General features: G+C 49.5%; 1 protein-coding gene across 1 annotated transcript in view; it reads left to right on the top strand.

Moving 5' to 3' along the window:
- Positions 1-275: 275 nt before the first annotated feature.
- SLC18A2 (solute carrier family 18 member A2) overlaps positions 276-24188 on the top strand; it is a 38791-nt gene continuing 14878 nt past the window's right edge. The window contains exons 1-9 of the mRNA XM_033842184.2: positions 276-931; positions 2331-2682; positions 10724-10782; positions 11058-11141; positions 11451-11543; positions 12249-12338; positions 12446-12489; positions 12560-12620; positions 15277-15372. Of these exons, the coding sequence (XP_033698075.1) occupies positions 811-931; positions 2331-2682; positions 10724-10782; positions 11058-11141; positions 11451-11543; positions 12249-12338; positions 12446-12489; positions 12560-12620; positions 15277-15372 (1000 nt within the window). The 5' untranslated portion in view covers positions 276-810. The remainder of the gene's footprint in view (positions 932-2330; positions 2683-10723; positions 10783-11057; positions 11142-11450; positions 11544-12248; positions 12339-12445; positions 12490-12559; positions 12621-15276; positions 15373-24188) is intronic.

Below are 24188 nucleotides of genomic sequence, written 5' to 3'. Positions count from 1 at the left end.
GTTCCCAGGGCTCACGGCCAAGTGCAGGAACAGGGGCTCGGGTCTGCTCAGGACGGGGCGACCTTAGGATCCGGGCTCAGAACCTGGTCGGGCACCTGGCGGGGAAAGGAAGGCAGTGGCTACTCCGACGCAGTGATGGCGCGGGAGGGCGGAGGCCGGGGCGCCCCAGCCCCCCGCCCCCGCCGGCCCTGACGTCACAGCCAGAGCCGGTAAACTGAGCGGCGGCCGCCGGGGCGGAGACTGAGACCCGCAGCCGCCCGGACGGACGGAGCCCACGGCGTTCGGTGCAGGCAGCCGCAGACCACCTGAGGTAACGCCGACCCCGCTCCCTGCCCGCGGGGCTCGGCGCTGGGGACGGGTCGCCCCCCGGGGCGCGGGGGAGAGCGGAGCCCGGCCGAGGGCAGGGGAAGCCCCCCGAAGCGCCGCGCGCGGGGCTCCAGGGCGTCCCGGGAAACCCGGGGCGCAGGACGCACGGTGCGCAGGCGTCCCGCGGCACTTTCCGAGCACGCAGGGGGTTAAGTGGGACCCGCGGGGGCGGCGGAGAGCCGGGCGGCGCCCAGGATCCGGCCCAGACGGCGCTCGCGGGCGTTATTAACAAGGAGCGCAGGTGCCGGTGAGAACGCGCTCGCCGAAGGTAAGCCGAGGGTGGGACGCCCGGGACCATCCGGCGCCGCCCGGTGCGTGCCGCTCCCCGAGCGCCCCTTTGGCGGCCGGGCCGGGCGAAGTCTGGGGCCTGGGGTTGGGGGAGCCCCCAGCCCGGCAGAGCCCCTGACCGACCGTGCGCCGCGCCCGCAGCCGAGCCCCGGAGCCATGGCCTTGAGCGAGCTGGCACTGCTCCGCTGGCTGCAGGAGAGCCGTCACTCGCGGAAGCTTATCCTGTTCATCGTGTTCCTCGCGCTGCTGCTGGACAACATGCTGCTCACCGTCGTGGGTACGTACGGACCGGGCGCCTCCCCCCACTCCCCGGGTACCCCTTCCCAGGGCGTCCCGCTTACCCGAGCGCGGTTCGGGAAAATTCGAGAAGACGTTTTGCAAAAATACATTCCCCAAGACTGCCTCGTCTAGGCTAGTAGCCGTGTTTATGGCTTCGTTTTCCTGGCGGTCCGGTCAAAAAATGTGACAGCAGATAAAACCCAGAACTTATGTTTCCTCCTGATAATTTCCTGCTTCCCTTTGTCACTTTCAACGCGATTTAAAAAAAAAAAAAAATCTATTAAGGAGGAGCAAGTCCCAGGATTCAAAATAATGTTATAATAATTATTATGCTACCCGGAAAGGTGGGTCAATAATGTGGTCTATCACATCAAGGAACAGGTCAAAATCCTTCCCTCCATAAAAGGAAGGGACATTTAAAGGTAGTGGTTCCACAGATGACTTGATATGGAGACATTACAGGACCCACATCAAGAGCAATTTTAACGGCATTGGTTTTCATCTTTTTCCTGTAATGGATTTTTGAAAAACTAAGTAATTGACATCCAGTTCTCTTAATTAGCACCATTAACAGCAACAGATTTGACATGCTTTTCCTTAAAAATATCCCAATTTGTAATGAATAAAAAATGATTTTTTAAAGGGTTGTTTCCCTTCTCTCCATTTAAGGTTCTCTCTCGATGGTTTTCAGAATATCACACAGTCAGGGTTTCACTTCCAGGCATATCAGAGCTGGGGCGGGGGGGCGCTCATCTGAGTTCAGTAACAGGGCCCGAATCCTCCTTTGTCTTGAATGCTCTGTGATGCACATGCCCGAAGCTTCCAGTATATCAGTTTTTCTTTTCCTCTACGAAAGTCTCAGATCTTCCAGGTTGTATGAAACATTGAAGCTTCCCACTCAAGTAATGGAAAGATGAAGTGGGCCTGCTGCAGAATTTCTGAATTATTACTTCCTGCAGGTTTATTCTTTTCTAAGACACCTAATGAAATTTAGATTTCTGTTTCCTTGATTCATTCACTTAAAGGTCTTTCTAGCCTCTTTCTGAGAAGTACTGGTTGACCCCAGGTCAGCACTGATTAGACTTCAGACCGAATCTTGCTTTCCTAAAATATTCCTGTGAAGGAGCCCTGTAATGGGAAAGCCCTTGAGAACGGGGATCTCTGGGGTGGGTCAGGTCTGCACAGTAGCTGCCCTGAGAGCTCTCCCAGCCTCTGGGGCTTTGTTCGCAGAGCTGAGCAACGTGAAATTGTTCAGTGTCGGCGCGGAGGTCCCATTCCCGAGGCAGACATGCCACTTCTCTGGGCCTCGTTTAGCGTTTGACAAGACCACGGTTTTGCTGGCTTTGGTCCCGGGCAGGGTTTCAGTGTAATCACCACTCTCCTGCTCTTGTTCTCAGTCCCCATCATCCCAAGTTACTTGTACAGCATCGAGCATGAGAAAGATGCTATAGAAATCCAGACTGCCAAGCCAGTGCTCAAAGCCTCCACCTTCGGCAGCTTCCAGAACATCTTCTCCTATTATGACAACTCCACCGTGGTCGCCGGCAATAGCACCGGCAGCCTTCAGGGGGCGCTGCTGCATGAGGCCACCACGCAGCGCACAGTGACTAACAGGTCCACTGCCCCTTCCGACTGTCCCAGTGAAGACAAAGACCTCCTGAATGAGAACGTGCAGGTCGGCCTGTTGTTTGCCTCGAAAGCCACCGTCCAGCTCCTCACCAACCCGTTCATAGGACTGTTGACCAACAGGTGGGTTATATCATTTTGGTCAAAAAGTTTGATGTTTATATTGTTCCAGATCACTTCCACCTGGGATTTTGCTTCTCATTCATTGATCAGAATCTGGAAAACCAAAGCTGGGGAAAAAGCCAGTCTCCTTCGCCTTACGTTTCTGTCCTTAGTCAATGATGATTTCCCATTTGGTCTTCCTTTTCACTGCCACCATGACCATCCTTGTGGGATTGTACGTACCATGTGGCTTTCTCTTCTCTTGCACCTGTGGTCATGCACTTCCTGATAGACAGCTGAGGTGGTTTCCTTCAGGGCTGGTGTCTCAGTGCTCGTGGGGATGGCCAGGTGGGGAACGTGGCACAGGACCTGTAGTCCTGCTGCGTATATGAAACATCTGACACTGAGGTCCTAGGCTGTGTAGCAGTTCTTCCCCTGCCACTTACTAAGCTGCATCCACGTGCACAAAGGGAAGAGGTGTTTTTTCTGGATGATTCAAGCTGCCCAAACTAGCTTTATATTAATCTCAATGTTCTGGAGTCTTTTGGGACCCACATTATTTTGAATAACTGTTCACATTTCCATTGCTGGTGGCCATCCAGCAAGTATTTGCTCTTCTACAGCTGAGGTGGGCCAGCTCTGCCTGATGAATGGGGACTCCAAGTACAGGACAGGGGGCTTGCAGAGGAGGGGAGGAGGTGTCAGCTGCAAAGAGTGGGAGCTGGTAGAGTGTGAATGGTGGTGGTGGGCCGCTATGTAACAGTGTGACCCCAAAGGCAGCAATGTGAAAAATGGGGCGGTGCCCAGAGTCCTACCTGTGAACCAGGCCTAGTAGCAAGAACCAAGACAAGGACTAGAGAAAAAAGGAGAATAAAAGAGGGGGCGGGGTGAACTGAGGAGGCCGGGGCTGGGGGGGGACCCGGCAGGGCTGAGCTATAAGAGGCCTCATGTGCTAGGTGAGAGAGGAGTGGGGCTTGTTTGGGGGGCACAGAGAGCTGAGCGCAATTTTAAGCAGGTCAGCCCAGCACCCCCTGCAGGCTGGGAGCAGGGAGGTCTGTACATTTACCAGGCTTTGGCCTTGGGAAAGGTGGAGCAGGGCTGGCCGGGCCTTCTATTAAAATATTATTAAGCATTTCAAGATGGCAACAACAGAAGCGTTAAACCAGGCAGGGGACCCTTCTCAGAGCGGGGCCCACTCTGCGGGGTGGGAGGCCTGGGGTGTTGGCAGGGGCTCAGAGAGGGGATCCGCCCTCCTCCGCACGAGCTGTCCTCTGGCACGCAGGTTGCCGGTAACGTACTCATGGGGAGTCCGATGGAAGCACATTTTCAACTTCTGTGATTCGATTTTCCGCGCTGAGTAGGGCCATTGAATCCATTTTAACCGTCCCAGGCCACATCCAGCCTGCAGTTTGCTGTGTAGTGTTATCAGGCTGCTGCACAAAATGCTGAGCAAGTTACCGCAGGACGCTGGGCTGACTGGGAGCCCACCAAGAGGCACCGTCATCACGGTGACGTTCGGCAGTTCCTCTGCTCTTCAGGAGGAAAACCAGGCAGACCTTCATAGTTACAGGGTTTTCTTTCTTTTCTCAAGCCTAAGAGCGCTTCTTAAAATGCATGTGGTATAATTACGGGAAACAGCTCAGGGTTTTGTATTCTGAGAAAGCAAACAGCTCAAATACTATATTGGGAAAATTGAGGACATTATTGTAATAACGCCTTGCCAATCACTTGGACGTGAATGTCACTAGCTGCACAGCGTAATACTTAGAAACTCGGCTGCACTGATGTGAGTGTTCCAATCTTCCAAACGTAAATGGCAAATGAAAAGCTTACAAAAAAACCCCATTCTTGTTTTTAATGCTTCGCTTATGCTACCAGGCAAGCAGCTTGTTTAAAACCAGTGTAGCCCTTTCCCCTAGTAAATACTCCAAATGCTTTGACATTGCAGCCACCTAAGGCTCACGTCTGGGGCTCCCAAAAAATTATCTGCCAAGAGAAAACTAATTTCCTCTAGTGACCTGTGAGATTTAGTCTATTGGTACGGTGCGTAATCCACTTCGGAACTTATTGAGGGCAAAATTTTAATCCCTAGCTGATTTCTTCCAGCTCTCCAGCAAATTTCAAAATAATCTTCATCTTCTAGCACTGCCTTGTAATGTGGAAATGCAAACAAGTTTTAATATTGATGTAGGACAACAAACTCTGTTTTCCCTCCAAAATGATCATGATAAGTAATTTTTTTCTAATATTTTCCAAGCCCGGTAGATATGAATTTGGGGACTTCCAGCATTTCTGGGCACTCCACGGCTGTGCTCAGAGAAGTGATAAATACATTTCCCTCTACAGACTCTTCCTTTGTGAGCCATTGCAAATAGCCTTCTGATGTAATTTGTGCCAATCACATCTGCAATTACCAACAAGACGTGTGACTCACATTTTCAGTGTTGTAAAGAAGTGAGTTTACAATAGCATTTTACACTTGGTTAATATGTTTCTGGTTAAGGAGTAGTTAAAACATGAAGCATCAGATCTTGAGACTTTAGCAAAAGCTTTTGGGTCCGTCTTAGTATTAATTTATTTTTTTTTTAAAGAAGATGTTGGGGGTAGGAGTTTATTAATTAATTTATTTTTGCTGTGTTGCGTCTTCGTTTCTGTGCGAGGGCTTTCTCTAGTTGCGGCAAGCGGGGGCCACTCTTCATCGCGGTGCGCGGGCCTCTCACTAGCGTGGCCTCTCTTGTTGCGGAGCACAGGCTCCAGACGTGCAGGCTCAGTAGCTGTGGCTCAAGGGCCTAGTTGCTCCGCGGCATGTGGGATCCTCCCAGACCAGGGCTCGAACCTGTGTCCCCTGCATCGGCAGGCAGACTCTCAACCACTGCGCCACCAGGGAAGCCCCTGTCTTAGTATATTATAGGCAAAAGGGTTTGCTACTCAGGAGGAGAAAGCATTTGTCCAGACTCTCTGGCCAATGGCTTCCTTCCTTCCTGTTCTTTCCATCTGCTTACTGTTACACAGTTTGTACCTTTGGCTACGAAATATAAACAATGCAGGTCAAAATCAGCTTTTTTTGCATCTACTCGGGCTCTCCCTTGTGTGCCAGGCTGAATGAGGGAAGGTTCAAACAGTAAGTTGTTGGGTGCTATTTTTATCCAATGGGAGGGAGTTTAGGAAAAATCAGCCTGATTTTTGGGACATGGATCCTCCCTCACCTCCCTGGCTCTAGAAAAATATCTTTTTCCAGCCCGTGATGTGAGCTGGTCCAACTTCCTACTGTCTCTGCAGTGCTTCTGATAGTGGGGAAAAGAAAGGCCTCCTGCATCCCCAGAGATGTGAGGGGAGCTCCATAGAGACAGGCTGGTTGGAGCCGCTCCTTTCTAAAGCTTCTTGCCGTAAGTGGGACTCACTCTGAAATGAGATACCCAACATCACACAGGTCATAATCCGAACCCCCGTGTTACAACCTGGGGCCCCATAATTTATGGTCACGATGCTGCTGAGTGAGTGGCTTTGTGGTGACGCAGGCTGCCTGTCTGTTTTAAATATTGGATAAGATCTCATGCCAAACCCTGAAAATAAAAAATGACAATTCTTGGGAAGCATTTAAATGCTCATTTGGCTGTTAATATGATACAAGTAATTCCCGTTTCATTGACTCTTTGGGAACTATATTTTTACTGAATAAGATGTGACCAGGTAGGGAGCAAAGGACCTTTAGATTTTGTCGAGTGTGGTGATCACACGTCCAGTAACGCACTTTCCAAAGCCTGTGGGTGCCTTGCTTGGTCTGATTGCCATCTTTGAGGCTTGTGTGACTTATTTTATAATTCCAGTTTAAGTATTCATTTCATGATTGCAGCTGTGAGTAAAAGGGGGTAGAAGGACTTATACTAGCAACACCTGTTGTCTTTTGGCCCGGCAAGTGGAGTTTAGACATACACATAAAAGGAATGTTCCAGGCTGGTAAACAATGTGAAAACCACCTTTACGTTTCTCTCTTCTGTAAGTCAGGTTAAGAACGAGGCATCGTGGCGTTCACTTGCTTAACGTAAGGCTTACATGTAGTTGCATCTTTAGACCCAGGATATTCCAAACGAACCCGGCAGCTTGGGGAAGGGTTAACAGGGGTGGGGATGGTTCCCTCCCCGGCTGGTCATTGTGTTAGTGGCCTGCTTTTTATCAAGCCAGCGTCAGTGACTTAATTTATTTCCATAGTTACCTAGTATATTTGAAAGCCAGTTATTTTTCCTCACAAATCTTAGCTAACGTCTGAAAGACAGGGAGAAAGCCGCAGGGCATGAAATCTCTACAAAATCTACTGTGGGTTTTTTTTTTTTTCCCCTTTAGCTTTAGGCAACTGGTCTAAAGTGGGCTTTGTAGGAATAAGCAGTGACCTTTTCAAAAAGCTCCTCCATGGACAGGGAAACCAGCTATGCTGGAAAGGGATTTCCCATCCTCGATGTCATTAGGGTGGTGGAGACGGTGTGACAGCGTCTTTGCTTCAAAATCAGAAGAAGCTGGCCGTGGAATTGGGTACTTCTCATGGGAGCAAAGCCCTCGCGTGACCTGTGCGTCGGTGAACACCCTGGAGAATAAGAAATCCAAGGCTCGCGTAATTCCCCACACACATCTGATAGCTGAAAAAGACAGACCCAGGGGCTAAACCTAAGAATTCTGTTTTATTTATGCAATGGTTGACCACAAGCTTCCTAGTATATCCTAGCAAATGTAAAATACCTTTCCGTTTACTGCTGCTCATCTTTTGGGAGTATGTTGAGGTAATCGAAATGGGAGATGTCACCTCTTGTCTCATCTGGTGACAGTTTGTACCCTTCCCTGTCCCCTGTTCTGTGTCCTTGCTTTTGTCACTTACCACAGCAGAGGGAACCCAGGTCTTAGCAAGCCTGGGAAGAGAGCTTACATTAATCTCTGTGGTAAAGACAAACTAGTTAGGAGCATTAGAGAATAAGTACTGATTGCCAGTGACAATTTAGAGACATAGTGGGGTTTCTCTGCTGACTGGGTAGGGATATGTAATGAATATAACTTTTATTGCTTTGCACTTTTTTCTAGGATTCAAATATATGATTTTCATTTTTATTCAACTGGATTAACTGCTCCCTGATACTCTGTGAAGATGACTGTGGGCCAGGATGACTCACGAGGGGGTGATAAAGGGATATTTCGTTAAAGGTTTGCCACATCAGACGTGGCTCTGCTTAGTAGCACTTTACTTGAGATGGCGTTGAGTTGGGACAAGAGGCCGAATCAGACATTTATGACTAATGTCAGTTGGGGTTCTGTCCAATTAGGAGACATTGTGGGGAAGGAGAAAGGACAGTGGCGATCTGCCCATCACTCAGTGACCCTGGGGCCTTGAGCAAGTCTCCTGAGGTTGGTGTTCAGGGGGCCAGGAGAGGCTGAGGGTGGAGAGCCAGGAGCTGGCCCTCGGGCCACACTGGCCGTGGGGCTGAGCTCCAGGGAAGGGCGCTGCCCAGCACTTTCCACTGGGCAGCCCTGCCAGCGGCTTGGCTGGTGGTGAAGGCATAGGGCACATGTGTCTGGTAACAAGCAGGAAGCAGCGGGAGCCCGGTGGCATCAGAAGCGATTGGCTTGCTTCACCTCTGAACCTCGGCTTTCTCACCCACGTTGGGGGTTTGGACTGGCCCGCCTTTGAATTTCCTTCTAGCTTTGCCGGTTGGTTATTCCATTCATGCTTTATTAAAATCCCAAAGGAATTAAAAGACAAAACAGTAGCTACAGCATTTTTAAAGAAAACACAGCACCTGGCCTTGGTAAAAAGAATCTTCCGTAAGCACACAGCCCTGTGGGTTCGGAGCCACCTGGTTTCAAAAGATACTGTGGGCCCTGGGTTCCACTCAAGCTGTGTGAACCTCTGCTCCTGTGACTGGTGTCCCCACCAAAGTGTATGCTAGCAGGCCCTGCCACACCTGAGACACACGAGGTACGCCCATTGCCCTGAATTTGGGGCAGCTCCCCAAGCCTCAATGTGGCCATCTGAAAATAGGGATAAAGCCAGCTACCTTGCGGAATTGTGGTGAGAATCACAGGTGACCCTTATGGTCTCTGGGAGTGCTGGAGCCTCCTGGTAAGAAGGAGCCCTCCTCAGCTGTGTCCTGCCAGGTGACCTTGGCCAGTGGCTGGGCTGTAGACTGGACATAACATTGCTGGTATTCCGATAGCTTTGACGTATGTATGGTTTTCCAAGTAGGATGTTGAAAGGGATGAGAAGCCTGTGTTTATTCCAGGGTGGTCGTATGTCCATTCTTCCCCCAGACATGCAGTAGTTGCTGAGAAAATAAACTGCCTGTGAGTTCTCTGAGTTTCCTGGAAGTTTCCTTCACAGTATCCAGCAGTGCCATGTTGGACCTGGTGTTGTGAATGGCTTTCTTTTCCTACATGAATAAGGGCACAGAGCAGTGAGCTCGGTGTTAGTTGAGACGGGAGAAGCTGTCATTTGATGGCATCTGAACTGCAGTTCAGGACTCTGGTATCTTTCCTAGTTCACAGGATTGGCTTGAAGCCCTGCTTTGTGAATTACAAGCTCATTTCAGGTCACAGTAGAGGAATCTTTGCCTGGGTTTGTGGGAGGGCGACTGCCTGAGAATGCTATGATTTTGTGATGCTGTTTAGTTTCCGGATGCACATGAAGCAGTTAAAAAACTTTGTAAGTGTGCCCAGGACTTTTAGAGGGTTCTACTTAAAGCCATGTATGCCTTTTGGCATATACCTGAGGAGGTAGTAAAATTTGCATGGAAACGTCCTGGACTGGATTGAATGGCCCTGAGTGAAATTAGCTCTAGGACATTAGACAGTCATTTTTTTGTACCTCAATTTCCTCATCTGTAAAATGGGGAGGTGGTCGTCTGCCCTTATCAGATCATTGAGCTTGTGTGTAAGTGGAGAGAATGGAGTGTAACCTTAAGGTGAAGGTATTGTGTTATGATTTTTTTGTTCAAGCCTGGAATAGAAGAGCCCTCCCAGGCTGTTTGACTGGGACTCGGGGTTCCTGTTCCTCATTTGGTTTCTCTCCAGGATCTGGAGGGTCCAGGGCTAGAGGGAGATGAGGCCTGGAGATGCTCAGGGCTGTCCTGGGCTGACACAGGTCTCCTTTAGGGCAGTAGCTCAGCCAGTGCTGGCCCCTTCAGGCCAGGTCGTGGGAGGGAAAGAAGCTGCCTTCACTCTCATGCCCTGTCCATATGGCGGGGACCAACCTGCTTGCTTAATCTGCAGAAACAGAGAGGAAAAAAGGAAGAGAATGAGGGAGGAAACAAAATTTCTGAGGCACTTTTTCTGTTCCGGATGCCCTGGTAGCAGTTTAACATCCATATCTCATTTCATACCCACTCCAGCTCTGGGAGGTGGGTGGTGGTCTTTCTGCGGGGCCGAGGGGAGATTTGCCTGGGTTAAGTGGCAGGGCCAGGTGTCCCGGTAGGGGTGTGATGCCAGGAGGCCAAGGTCTCCCCACCTCCCCTGTCCGCCTGGTAGCAGAGCCCTGTACAGACAGTGGTCTTACAGAGCAAATAGGATGTTGAATTTTTGCACAGAAAACAAGGTCTGTCTTTCTCAGCTGGCTTCATTGGGGTCAACGTGAAGACAGATCTGAAAATTTCCTTGCTTCCTAATGACTCTTAGATGTAGTGCCGTTGCATCTGCTGCCCGTTGAATCGCTTGATGACCTTTTACTAGAGTCGTTTGATTGCAGCTGTCCCTTTGGGGAAGCTCTAGCAAAGACTGCAATTAAAGAAATTTTTACAAAATGATGGAAACAGGGGCTGTGTATTTGAACGTGTTCTGGGTTACTTGCCAATATTTTATTAACATTTATTCCAGAGAAATTTCAGAGTGGCAATCCGTAAATGTATTCACGTTCCAAGACAGTCAAACACAGAAAGGTCATATAGGAAGCACCAAGTATATGAATTTTTAGAAAAGTTGACCAAATACTTATCCACCTGATCCCAAAGGGTAAGCAGGAGAGACTCAATATCAAGGCTACACGAGTACGCAGCGGTCACCAGGTTCTCACTGTGGTTCTGTTCTGCAGGATCGGCTATCCCATTCCAATGTTCACGGGATTCTGCATCATGTTTATCTCAACAGTTAGTAAGTGTCTGACGTTTGCCTTCTGAGTGGGGGTCACCGGGTGGGCTCTGGCCACCACCAGCTGGGGGTTGAGAACACAGCCGGGGGTGGGGGTGGGAGGGTGTGTTGGCCACAACTGCAGAAAGAAGTTGATAGGAGAAGTCTTCAGGGAGCAAAAGCACAGTGTGGTTAACACGGAAATACCCCATCGGGTTAAGGGAGGTCCCTGTTTGAGCTGATCTGGTCGCGGCACCAGCGGGTCCACAGTGACTGTGGCCTGGCCCCTCTTCCCGCAGTGTTCGCCTTCTCCCGCAGTTATGCCTTCCTGCTGATCGCCAGGTCCCTGCAGGGCATCGGTTCCTCCTGCTCTTCTGTAGCTGGTAGGTGTGGAAACGCCTAAGTCAGTGCCCCGGGGCTTCTATCTGTCGGAGGCGCCACCGTCATTGTCCAGGCTGGCAGCCCTTTACAGAATGAGTTGGAATAGTTCAGGGAATCTAGGTGTTGGTGGTGGTGGTTGGTGGTTGGTTCTCAGAGAAGGTGCCACCTTGTTGGGTGCTGCTCGGCCTTATGTTCTGCTGGTCTGGCAGGTGTGGGGAGACCAGTCTGGGCTGGGGGTGGGGGAGGGCGAGTCATGATGGTTATTCTGTTGCTCCCAGAGCTTGGCTGTCGCTGTTTCTTCTCCTGTTTAGGGATGGGCATGCTGGCCAGCGTGTACACAGATGACGAGGAGAGAGGCAATGCCATGGGGATTGCCCTGGGAGGCCTGGCCATGGGGGTCTTAGGTGGGTGAGGGCCACTTTGGGGGCCACCTGGGGGGAGGGGCCTATCTGGCATTGGACAGTGAGCCCCCTTTCACACTAGTGTCCACTGTTTCTTCCCTCATTTCATGGAGCCTTTGAAAAATGGTGGGAAGAGTCCTGACCTGGGAGGACCTGGACTCCCCAGACCTCCCTCCTGGGCCCAGGTGTAAACCCAAGCTTTGAACGGGACGGTCTGCCAAGGCCCCTCCTCTTGAACATTCTCTGAGTTACCACCCACCTGAGGACCTTCCCACTTTCCGAGCCTGCCTCCTCCACCTGCCCTGGCTGAGCTCCCAGACCAGGTGCAAACACCTTCCCTGAGAGATCCAGGTCCTCTCCGTTTTCTGTTACTTTCCTGGCCTTCATCTGGAGCCCACAGTCCCTGTCTGTGCTGCTGTGTAATGACCATGAAGTCTTCACTGGCCCATTTTCCTGTGCACTTTCGTTGCCTGGGTCTTATTTCCTCTGACCTTTACTTTGGGAGTGATTCCATGTCTCAGGTGTGAAACCCCTTGGAGGAAGTTGCCAGGGCAACTTAACAGTCCTGAACAGAATGTAGGGTGGCCACCCCACACAGTGTTTGGAACAAAGTAGAGGGAGAAACGCAAGAAACGCAAGATGGTTCTAGACCAGGGGGCGGTCATCAGTCCCGGGCCCGGCCCTGGCCCTTCTCTCTCTTCCTTGCAGTGGGCCCCCCCTTTGGGAGTGTGCTGTACGAGTTTGTGGGGAAGACAGCTCCGTTCCTGGTGCTGGCTGCCCTGGTGCTCTTGGATGGAGGTGAGTGAGTCCACGTGGACCCCTTGGCCGTGATCTTGGGGGCCCTGAGCTTGGCACTCCTGTGGGCAGGTGCTGGGGGCCACACCTCTTCTTTTTTTCTCCTGTAGCTATTCAGCTCTTCGTGCTCCAGCCATCCCGGGTGCAGCCAGAGGTGAGCGGCGGGGCAAGGCGGGTGCTGTGGTGGCCGCGTGGCCTCTTCTAACCCCTGTTGTCCCTGACAGAGCCAGAAGGGGACGCCGCTAACCACCCTGCTGAAGGACCCGTACATCCTCATCGCCGCAGGTGGGGCTCCCCCAGCACCCCTGGTTCTTCCCAGCCAGGCGGTGGGGGTGGGCGGTGAGGACCAGCGTTCATTTTGCTGCTGGAAACGTTGGGCTGTAGAAAAACATAAAAGGCACAAAGAGGTTACACGTCAGAAGAAATGGTTGTCTTCTGTCATTAACTTCTGACGCAGCCAGGCTCCTTTGTTGTTTTTCATCTGGGGCAGAGATGCCTGAGTCACAGAGACGCCCTCCACAGAGGATTGTTTTGGGCCAAACTTGCTCACTGTGTTTGTGTCAGAGGCTGTCGTCGTTTGGCCTTGAACTTCTGGAATGGGTCCATGGCCTCCCTGCCGGTGCCTTAGGGGGGTGCTCTGATTCACCTTGGCATCTGTGAATAGAGACTGACAGCAGGGCCCCAGAGGGCCAAAGGGTGCCTCTCTTTCTGCAGAGGGCGTCCTGCGCAGCGGCGGACAGGCGGCTGGAAGACACCTTTGGGTTCTTGGCCGAGATGGGCTCAAAGGACGCCCTGGGGTTCTGTGGCTCTTGGGGAGGATAATGGGCTGCATCCATCCAAGCAGCTGACCTCCCAGGAGCACCCCAGTGACACAGGCCTGGAGCTGCCTCGTGAGGGACTAGCCTTACGCAGCCTGGGCCTGGACACAGTGGTCAGCAGTGACCCTCGGCATCAAGCCGGAGAGGGCATCCATGCAGTGTGGCCTCAGGCCGGGTCAGGGTTCCCTCCAGGAAGGGGTAGGTGTGTCTAAGCAGCAGTCACAGACACTAGGGCTGGGGGAGCCTGGGTGAAGTGAGGCACGCCCCACCTGAGGGCGTTCAGATTCAGCCGCTTTCAAAATCCCAGGCTGCTTTTGTTAAGGTGTATACTGTTGGGTTTGGTCCCGGCACCACATAAGAGGCCTTGGTCTAGACCTTGTCTGTCATGCCTGTTGACCAAAGGGTTATAAGCCTGGTGTGGCGACCTCCTCATGCAGGGGGACCTCACTGTGTCCCCAGCAAGACACAGGGAACATTCCAGAGCTGAGATTCCCCTGGAGCCCTGGCTGTCCGAACTGGGGGGTGAGGACATGTGTGGTGAGAGATGGGGGCCCAGAGATGCGAGTCCCTGCACCTCGGGGCACACGTGTGGGCAGGCTGTGTTGCCTGGGCCCTCACTGTCTCACCCCTACCCACCCTTGGAGGAAATATAGAAATCCAGCCGGCACTCAGGGTCAGGCTGTCGGCAGGTCCGGGCAGCCTGGATGGTGGGGTGTGGGGTGGAGCTGGGGGGCAGGCGGTGTCTCGTTTGTACCGCTGGGGTTTAGTTTACAGAGGCGACTGAGTGTCGAGATGACACGGAGAGATTAATACCACCAAAGGATGATTTTATTACTTATGTTTCTGGAGAAAAGGGGGCATGCCACGTCGCTCAGGGCCACATGGGGAGGCACTAGGTTTGGTCAGGAGGCAGAAAGGGACGAGGGGAAGACCCAGGCCAGAACCTAGGCATTGGCATGAGAAAGTGGATTTTCCATGGGAAAGGTAGGGGAGGGTAAGCAGTTTCGGATTGGCTAGTTTAAATAATTCCAGTCTGGGTGCTCTCCCCAGTTGCCTGGGTGGATTTAGGGCAGGAGATACTGGTGAGGTGGGTGAGAGTTAGATAAAGCAGGGACTCAGAGTATGGGTTCCGGATCACAGGGGAGACGAACAACTCTGGTTGTTAGCTTGGCCCTGTAATTAACGTCAAATAGACAAATACAGAATTTAAGAAAACACGGAATAGATGGGTGAGGGGAGTCCAGCCATTTCAGCATCATTTTTATGTTCTGTCTTTAAATGCTACAAAGCATGAAAAAATCTTTCATCGTATGTAAACACCTTAATTATGATTGCGCAATGTTCTTTGAATCAGGAGTTTAGCAAATTAGAGGTTCCACGGCACACAGCACAGGAGGCTCTCAGAACAATGGGGACGGCAATTTGTGTTGTTCCAGGTGGTTCTACATTTACGAAGGGTTCTGGTTAACACAGTGATAACGGATATTTGCATGGATACCCTATAGGTACAGCTGATTTAAAAAAAATCCCTCAACAGCATGTTTGCACTAAATGCACTTGAATTTTGGGCAACTAAGGGCATCGTTAGAAATATCTGTGTTTGTTATACGGTGAAACATAGGTGTAGGAGCCTCAGGTTGCCTGAGTCTGTGTGTGGTCAGCCCGAGCTGCTGAGTAGCCTCAAGCAAGTTACTGCATTAGTAACTTGGATTTCTTCATTAATAATAATGAATGTAATAATGAATAATAATAATGAATAATAACGATAATGAATAATAATGAAGTAATGAAATAATATTATAATCAATAATAACTTGGATTTCTCCATTTCTTCATTAATAAATTGGGAAGGTTAAACCTAGTGATCACTAAGCCTTCCTCCACTTCCACACTTTATGACTCTGGGATTCTAGTTGTTTTAAGTAATAATAATAATTTCCAAAGCAACACTCACCACTATCCCTTTGACCTGTCATTTGTCTTTTTCTTACAAAAGTAGACGTTCTGGGTATCTGAGCTGATTGTTCTGGCTGTGGGCACATGGGATTTAACTGTGTTTGGAAATGGTAGGGGACACTTGAGACCCCAAACAGAAGGACACTAACCTTCTTCCTCCCTTTAAGGGTCCATCTGCTTTGCAAACATGGGGATTGCCATGCTGGAGCCAGCCCTGCCCATCTGGATGATGGAGACCATGTGTTCCCACAAGTGGCAGCTGGGTAAGACTGGGCCGCGAGTTTCTGGTTCTAGAATTTTTGTCCCCAGGTTGGGTCTCATTATTGTAGTCCTTCTGAGCTGCCGGTAGCAGGATGATAAAGTGATGGTTTCTGTTTGTCACTTAATGGGGTCAGTGCTTAGGTTAGCAATGAGCTTTGGGGTTGGTTTTGGCTCCAGTTTTTGTATCACCCCTGATAGAGGCATAATTAATATCAAGGCATCAGACCTGGGCAGAAATGAGAGGTGAAAAATACATTCAGCATTTCCTCACACTTATGAACTGGACAAGTTATATTAAATATATGTGGACAGTAATAACATTTATGGGAAAGAGAACAACAAACGTAGTTTTATTTTTTTTTAATTGAAGTGTAGTTGATTTACAGTGTTACGTTAGTTTCTGGTGTACAGCAAAGTGATTCAGTTATACATACATATACGTATTCTTTTTCATATTCTTTTCCATTATGGTTTATTATAGGATATGGAATATAGTTCCCTGTGCTATACAGTAGGACCTTGTTGTTTATCTATTTTATATATAGTAGTTTGTATCTGCTAATCCCAAACTCCTAATTTATCCCTCCCCCCACCTTCCCTGTTTGGTAACCATAGGTTTATCTTCTATGTGTGTGAGTCTGTTTCCTAAATAAGTTCATTTGTGTCATATTTTAGATTCTACATATAAGTGGTAACACATGCTATTTGTTTTTCTCTGTCTGACTTACTTCACTTAGTATGATAATCTCTAGGTCGGTCTGTGTCGCTGCAAATGGCATTATTGCATTCTTTTTAATGGCTGAGTAGTATTCCATTGTGTATATGTTCCACATCTTCTTTATCCATTACAAACTGTTTTTAAGAGGATGAATTTTTGAAAGTATTTTTTATTTAGAAAGTAATTCATGCTTATTGTTAAAAAATCAAAGTACAGGGACTGAGGAAGTAAAAATTGTAAAAATCTCATATTCATCTTTCCCCCTGTCCCAGCCCAGTCCTCTGTGACATTCATTGTTAATAGTTCCGTGTGTCTATTCCTCCATTGTTCTGCATTGATCACCATCTTTGTGAAATGCCTGAAAAACCCAAATCTTGCCATTTACACACTGTGTGACCTCCTGTTTTTCTATGTTTCTGTGTCAAAATGGGTAGATTTACTTTTCACAATTAATTAAATTTTATTTTTTTATCAAAGTTACACATGTACACAATTTTTAAGTTAAATATGTTATAAAAATCATAATGAAAAAGCAGCAGTCTTTGCCCCATGCCTCCTCATCTCCAAATCTCTTCCTCAGATTTGATCACCTTCAACTCTTTTAGTTGTTTCTTCTGCTAATTTCCTTTATGTCTCTAAATAATGTGTACACGCCTATTTTTTGATTTTCCAATTTCTGACGTTGTCCACCAGCTTCCTAATACAGTAGATGAGGATTTAATGCCATTATTGCTTTACCTGAAAATATCAACCAACCAACTCACATGTTTTCTCACCTTCTGTTCTCCTGAAACAATTGTATTACAGGTTTGGTTAGATTGGCATTCAGTATTGACATTATTGTGACTATGTAAATATTATTCAAAGACGAGCTCTGTAGGGTTCTGTGATTATTTCTTTTCTTTTTTACAAAGTTTCTGTTTTTCCTGGAGTTAGTAATTATGGTGTCTTTCTATTTTCTTAGTTTTCTGTGTAGCATTTATGAATATATCCCTCAAACTCTTTTGCAGAGATGAAAGACCCTCTAAATATGGACAAGTACCTCCACAGACCTAACCTTTCTGTGTTTTTGCTTGTTTGTGGACATCTGTCCCACATCATTCTGACTTCCTGCTCTAGTCTAGAGTTGTTCCCTAGGCCATCCAGAGATTTTCCTCTTCTAATGTCTGGGCGTCTTCTTTGCCTCTCTTCTGTTTCCTGTATTCCTCTCTTTCGGTTTACTTTCTCATTATGCTGGAACCCGTCCTCCAGCAGCTTCCTGAGAGGGGGTGCACGGCAGGTAAAGTCCTCTGGGGTTCTGCTTATCAGCAGCATCTTTATGCTTCCCTCAACTTTATCCCGAGTTTGGTTGACTTAGTCTGTTTGGGTGTATAATTCTTGGCTGGACATCCTTTTCCTTCAGAGTCTTGAGGCCAGGGTTGCTGTTGTCTTCGGGCACGCAGGGTTGCTGTTGAGGAGGCCAGTGTCCTCATTCCCCATCTTCTGTAGGAGCTCGAAGGATCTTCTTTTCCTCTCTAGGTTATGAGCATCCACGAGCTGATTTGCAGGCAGTCTTTTCCTCCACTGTGCTGGGCACTTGCTTGTTCAGCCTCTTCATTTGGGAAATCCCTTCTTTCAGTTCCGGGAAACCTTTTTGTATTATTTCTTTAATCCCTCCCCCTCTTCCATTTTCTTTCTTCTCTTTTCTGCTACTCAGGTGGGTTGGATGTTGGGACCTCTGTGTTTTACACTTAATTTCTTATTTGCCTTCCCTTATTTCCATTGATTTCTTCATCCTCCTCCTCTAAACTCTATTGAACTTTTACAGTTGGTGGCATCGTATCACACTTTTGAAGAGCCCTTTCCCATTTGCCCTAAGTGGTTTTGTGTATGTGTGGGGCGGTGGAGGGATGTTGAAATGACACCCTTTACCATTCAGTAGGAAGACTTCTCTTCACCTCCCATTTCAGCCTCTTGTGACATCCCTGATCTCCATGCTGCCTGGGGTTCCCTGAACCTTTTCAGTTCAGTTTCTCTAAAGAAACCTTCTCCTGCTAGGTGAACCACTGAGGGCTGGGGGGTCCAACCGCTCTCTTTCTGGTTGACAGCCTCCGCCCTCAGCCTTATGTTCACAGTACCTGGAGCCTTCAGTTCCTTAATTTTCTGGGTTCTGAGGCACAGAGGTCTTGCTGCTTCTGCCTGCTCCGTGAGCAGGTGGAAGGTTCCAGTGCTCTGGGCTGTGTCCCTCTCTGCTCTCCCTCCCCTTGCTCCTCCCTCTCGTTGCTTTTTCCCCTTTCATTTTGCCTTTCCCTGGGCAGACAGGGGGAGGGTCTATAGTTTTCTTTTATTCCTTTACTAAAATTTAAATGGAATTTAGAGTGGGAATAGAGAAAAGCTCGTAGATTCAGTCTGCCCTGTTTAACTGGAAAGCCATCATTCCTTCTGCTCTGATTGCCTTTTATTCCATGTTAAGGTTATACCATACCTTTGGTATATACCATATACCTTTTTCTACCAGTCCTTATTGCTGGACATCTAGGTCCATTCCAGTTTTGCCATCAGAAACCATACTGCAGTGAAATATGCTTTCCACGTATTCTGCGCATGTTTGGAAGTACATATATCTGTAGGGCAAATTCCTAAACTTAAACTGGCATTTTGATATTTGGTAGCATTGCATTAACACGGGTATTATCAGTCTTTTCCAATCGAGTGTGTGAGAAAGGGGGTCTCTTTTTTTTTTACATCTTTATTGGGGTATAATTGCTTTACAATGGTGTGTTAGTTTCTGCTTTACAACGAAGTGAATCAGTTATACATATACATATGTTCCCCTGTCTCTTCCCTCTTGCGTCTCCCTCCCTCCCACCCTCCCTATCCCACCCCTCTAGGTGGTCACAAACCACCGAGCTGATCTCCCTGTGCCTTGCGGCTGCTTCCCACTAGCTATCTGTTTTACGTTTGGTAGTGTATATATGTCCATGCCACTCTCTCTCTTTGTCACAGTTTACCCTTCCCCCTCCCCGTGTCCTCAAGTCCATGCTGTAGTAGGTCTGTGTCTTTATTCCCGTCCTAGCCCTAGGCTCTTCATGACATTTTTTTTCTTAGATTCCATATATGTGTTAGCATATGGTATTTTTTTTTTCTCCTTCTGACTGACTTCACTCTGTATGACAGACTCCGGGTCCATCCACCTCACTACAGACAACTCAATTTTGTTTCTTTTTATGGCTGAGTAATATTCCATTGCATATATGTGCCACATTTTCTTTACCCATTCATCTGTTATGGACACTTAGGTTGCTTCCGTGTCCTGGCTATTGTAAACAGAGCTGCATTGAACATTTTGGTACATGACTTTTGTGTGTGTGTGTGTGTGTGTGTGTGTGTGGTACGCGGGCCTCTCACTGTCGTGGCCTCTCCCGTTGCGGAGCACAGGCTCCGGACGCGCAGGCTCAGCAGCCATGGCTCACAGGCCCAGCCGCTCCGTGGCATGTGGGATCTTCCCGGACCGGGGCACGAACCCGTGTCCCCTGCATTGGCAGGCGGACTCTCAACCACTGTGCCACCAGGGAAGCCCAAATGACTCTTTTTGAATTATGGTTTTCTCAGGGTATATGCCCAGTAGTGGGATTGCTGGGTCATATGGTAATTCTATTTGTAGGTTTTTTTTTTTTTTTTTTGTGGTACGCGGGCCTCTCACTGTCATGGCCTCTCCCGTTGTGGAGCACAGGCTTCGGACGCGCAGGCTCAGCGGCCATGGCTCACAGGCCCAGCCGCTCCGTGGCATGTGGGATCCTCCTGGACCGGGGCACGAACCTGCGTCCCCTGCATCGGCAGGCGGACTCTCAACCACTGCGCCACCAGGGAAGCCCCTATTTGTAGTTTTTTAAGGAACCTCCATACTGTTCTCCATAGTGGCTGTATCAATTTACATTCCCACCAACAGTGCAAGAGGGTTCCCTTTTCTCTACACCCTCTCCAGCATTTATTGTTTCTAGATTGTTTGATGATGGCCATTCTGACTGGTGTGAGATGATATCTCATTGTAGTTTTGATTTGCATTTCTCTAATGATTAATGATGTTGAGCATTCTTTCATGTGTTTGTTGGCAATCTGTATGGGGTCTCATTTTGATTTAGTTTTACAAATTCTTTGTGAGTGAAATTGAGCACCTTTTCATATGTTTATTATCCATATCTATTCCGTTTACTGTGAACTTCTTATTAATATCCTTTACCCATTTTTTCTATTGAGTTTTGTCCTTTTTTAAAAATTGATTTTAAGTGTTCTTTGTATGTTATTAATCCTTTATCAGATGTTTTGCAAATATTGCCCTTTGTTGTGTGTCTTTTGACTTTATAGGTGGGATTTTATTTTATTTTATTTTATTTTAAATTTTTTAAATTTTTTACCACTCGGAACATTTAAAATGCTCTGAGTCAGATTTAGCAAGCTTCCCCTTTACGTCATTGTCATTTCAATTCAGGCTCAGGAAGGCCTTTCCTATGCCAAGATTATTTTTTCACTATGTTTTCCTCCAGTAAATTTGTGATTTATTTTTTACATTAAACTCTTGGATTTACATGGAATTCATTTTGCTGTAAGGTGTGTGATAGGGATCTGGTGTTACTGTTTTCTTTATGGCTGGCCAGCCCTACAGCCAGGAACCCTAGGAGTCCATCTGGTATTTCCCACGTCTGTCATGCTGGAAATGACTGTGTGTTCTTGGGTCTGTTTCTGGATTTCTCTCTTGTGTTCCGTTTGTCTGCTTGTATTCCTGTGTCAATACCCTCCTATTTAATTAGCTTGAGAATACTGCTTAGTACACGGAAGGCTAGTCCCCGCACACACACATTTCTTTAAGAATTTATCAACTGTCCTTCCTAGGGGTTTATTTTCTTTTCATAGTTCTTGCACCTTACACACTGACATCTTCAGATGGAGACTCTCAGTTCTGAATAAGCCCACTTGTTAGAGCTCCCAACCTTCCTCAGGTGAACTTGCATTCCCTTTGCGGAGGCATCCTGGCAGATGCTGCCTCCTGGTTTGGGCTGGTCCCTGATCTTCCGGCCTCACTCCAATTGGCCTGGCCTGAGCACTAGTCCCTTTGGGTTCTGCATTGAATTTCTGTGTTCGTTCATTTAAAAAAACCCAAAAATCCTTCATTAAAAAGCCCCAAATGGTTGGAGGTCGGGCCAGATGTGGAAGGACTGCTAAAGGGCGTGAGGTTTCTTTTTGGGGGTGATGAAAGCGTTCTGGAGTTAAGTCATGGTGATGGTTGCACAGCCCTGTGAATATACTAAAACCCAGTGAACTGCGCACTTTAAAACGGTGAATTGCATGGTTTGGGGATTATGCCGCAAAACCAAACCAAAGCAGGCCCCCAACAACGAATCATTCAGTGAAGCAGGAAAGATTCTGGGAGGTAAACTAAGGCTAGTTCTTAGCAGGAATTTTGCTCTGAACTTCCTGGCCATGGAGAGAGCAGAGGAAACCCAAAGGCTCTCAAAGGTTCTAAGGAGAGCTCACCACTTTGCAGGAGGGGTGGACTTTTTCTGTCCTCGAGTTAGCGAATAGCAGCTTTGCAAAAGATGAGGAGACATTCTTCGTGTCTCGGCGCTGGTACCGGCGGATGACACCACGGGAGCTGTTTTTCTAGGGCTCTTTCCCTCTGTGCCTGTGCTGATCGGCGCCTTCAGGTCTCCTCAGGAGGCTCCCTGTGTCGGTGGCGCGTGGCTGTGAGTGGAGCTCCCATGTTGGCTTTGCACGTGCTCCTGGGCAGAGACGCTTTCCTGGTGTTTCTGTTTTCTCCACTTAACTGACTTATCACCCTAATTGAACACGTCCTGGCCACGTGCAGCGCTCTCCAGCTGCTTTGCCCTATTCTTCTCCAGACACAGCCCGAGGCTTTCTGTAGAAAGTCTTTCACGTCAGTCAGGGACCCAGGCCATCCGGGTTAGACAGCAGGCCGCAGGCTGCCTAGATTTCATCAGGAGGCTCTCTTGTGGGGCTTATCACCCCGGCCAGATGTTCCCCCGACCCTGTACCTTTCCACCAGTGAGATGGCTCCTTCCTCGTCTCAGAGCTAGACTTGGGTTTCCTCAAGAGAATCAGATTTCTGTTCCCATTTGCAGTGTCATCTCCAGTGAGGGGAAGCTCTCCTCTTAGGTGGGCCTTGCCACCTCGCGGCCCCCTCTCCTGAGCGCCTCAGGCCCCTCCGAGCCTGGGTGAGAAGGCCCCTGGGTGGGCCTGTCCCCGAGGCGAGGACCCAGCTCTAGGAGGTGGCACAGGGCTTCCCCGGAGGCCCGGGCAGCTCAGCCCCTCCCTGTGTGAGCTCTCTCCAGCCCAGTGTGGAAACGGAAGCCGTTCTACCTTTTGCTTCTCTGATTGTTTCTGGAGAAAGACTGTAAGATTTGAAGTAAAGCAAAACAGTCTTATGAGCTGCGCAGGGGACGCATGATTGTTCCTGTTGAACGCGGTGTTTTGGGCCGTCATTTTGGGGGAGGTAAAGACGCGGCCATCCCTACTCCAGAGGGCTCCCTTGCAAGCCCGTCCCTCAGACTCCCTGTGCTGCCACTGGGGCGTGGCCCGGGGTTTGGGTTGGTGGAGAGAGAATCATCATGGCGTCTCTTTACCTCAAGTCCTGGGTCAGATGACCTCTCCCTGACACCCTGTGACACCCTGAGGCTTAGGGAATCAAAAAGTTCATGTTCATGGTGAGGGCTGTGACCCCAAAAGGGAAGCATAGGCTCTGAGGGGCAGGCCCCAGACAAGGGTGGAAACAGACTTTTTCTTCTGGTTCTTTAACGAGGTGTGGTGGTGCAGTGTGGGATGGAGGGAAGGACACTGGCCTGCTGGTGGGGGACCACACTGCTCCCAGCCAGCTGTGACCCCAGGCATGCCCCGTGCCAGCCTAGCTGGGTGGCAAAGACAAGATGATGGCCAACCTCCTGTGGTTCTGGGATGTGACGACTTCAACCTCCCGAGCCTCCCTCTGGAGAGTCCAGATGGGACCACTGCCCCATTCTGGTTCCTAGCTGAGCCCTTGGGGACAACAGGGATGGGTCACCCGGAGCTCGGAAGAAGCCCAAGGCTTCATTCTCGCGGTCACTTTGGGGCTGCGTGTCCAGGATCAGCTCTCTGTGGACTTTGTGATGGTCCAGGCCTCTCCCTCGTGTGCAGGTCAAGCCTGTGGTCAAAGCCAGACTTTCCATAAAGGCACCAGGGGCAGGTGGGTGGTCCTTCTTGGTTAAACGTTCTTGTATGAGCAGAGGCGAGTGAGCAGGCACCGGCACCCCAGGGGAAGAGAAGGGGTCGCGCGTGGCCCAGCCCCAGTCAACACTTGTCATGCGGCTGGGGAAAGGCCTAGAGGGAAGTCGTCTTGTGTTTGCCGGTGATACAAATTTGGGAAGGATAAAGATGTCCAATTAGTCGCAGATTCAAAAAAATCTCCACAGGCACAAATGAAGGCCTGAAAGGAACCTGGGGGGATCCTCTGGTGAGAGTGTGAAGCCCTGCCGAAGGCTGGAAAGCACCCCAGGAAGGCGAGGTCGGGGCTCTGGAGGAAGCGCAGGTCTCTGCGCGGCAAGCCCGGTGAGCGCATGCGCCGCTGGGGCTCCACAGACTCTCGCTGCGCGGCTGCCGCAGAGGGGCGCGGCCGAGGGGCCGGACCTCGGAAGAGGCTTGTAGGATTCCTTCAGCCCTTCTTTTTTTCCTCAGATGCTAGTGGTCCTGTGCTGTGTGCCCATCGTGGGCTGGGGCAGTTCTGGGAACCAGGTTTCAAGGTCGAGAATAACGTAAACTTGTACAGAGGGGGCCGCAGTAGGCGCCCAGCTGCTGGGGAACAACCCAGGGCCTGAGGCCGTGTTTCCTCGAGAAAGCTGAGTGGCAAGAGGGATGCTTCTCACTCTTCCCACGTGCCGGCGGGGGGCTAGGGGAGGGGGTTGAGCCAGCTTCTCCTGGCTCTGGGATGTGAACCAGGGCCGGCAGGTGGAGGTGGTGGGAGGCTTAGGGCTTGGTGTTAGGATGCTGCCCTGTAGTAGGAGGCGCCCCTGAAGCGCCGTCTGGAAGAGTAGTGGGCTCCCGGCCCCAGGTTTCCCAGCAGAGCTAGACGGCCCC

Source organism: Tursiops truncatus, chromosome 16 (genome assembly GCF_011762595.2).
Source record: "Tursiops truncatus isolate mTurTru1 chromosome 16, mTurTru1.mat.Y, whole genome shotgun sequence".
Lineage (NCBI taxonomy): Eukaryota > Metazoa > Chordata > Mammalia > Artiodactyla > Delphinidae > Tursiops > Tursiops truncatus.
This window is presented reverse-complemented; position numbering and strand designations above follow the sequence as displayed.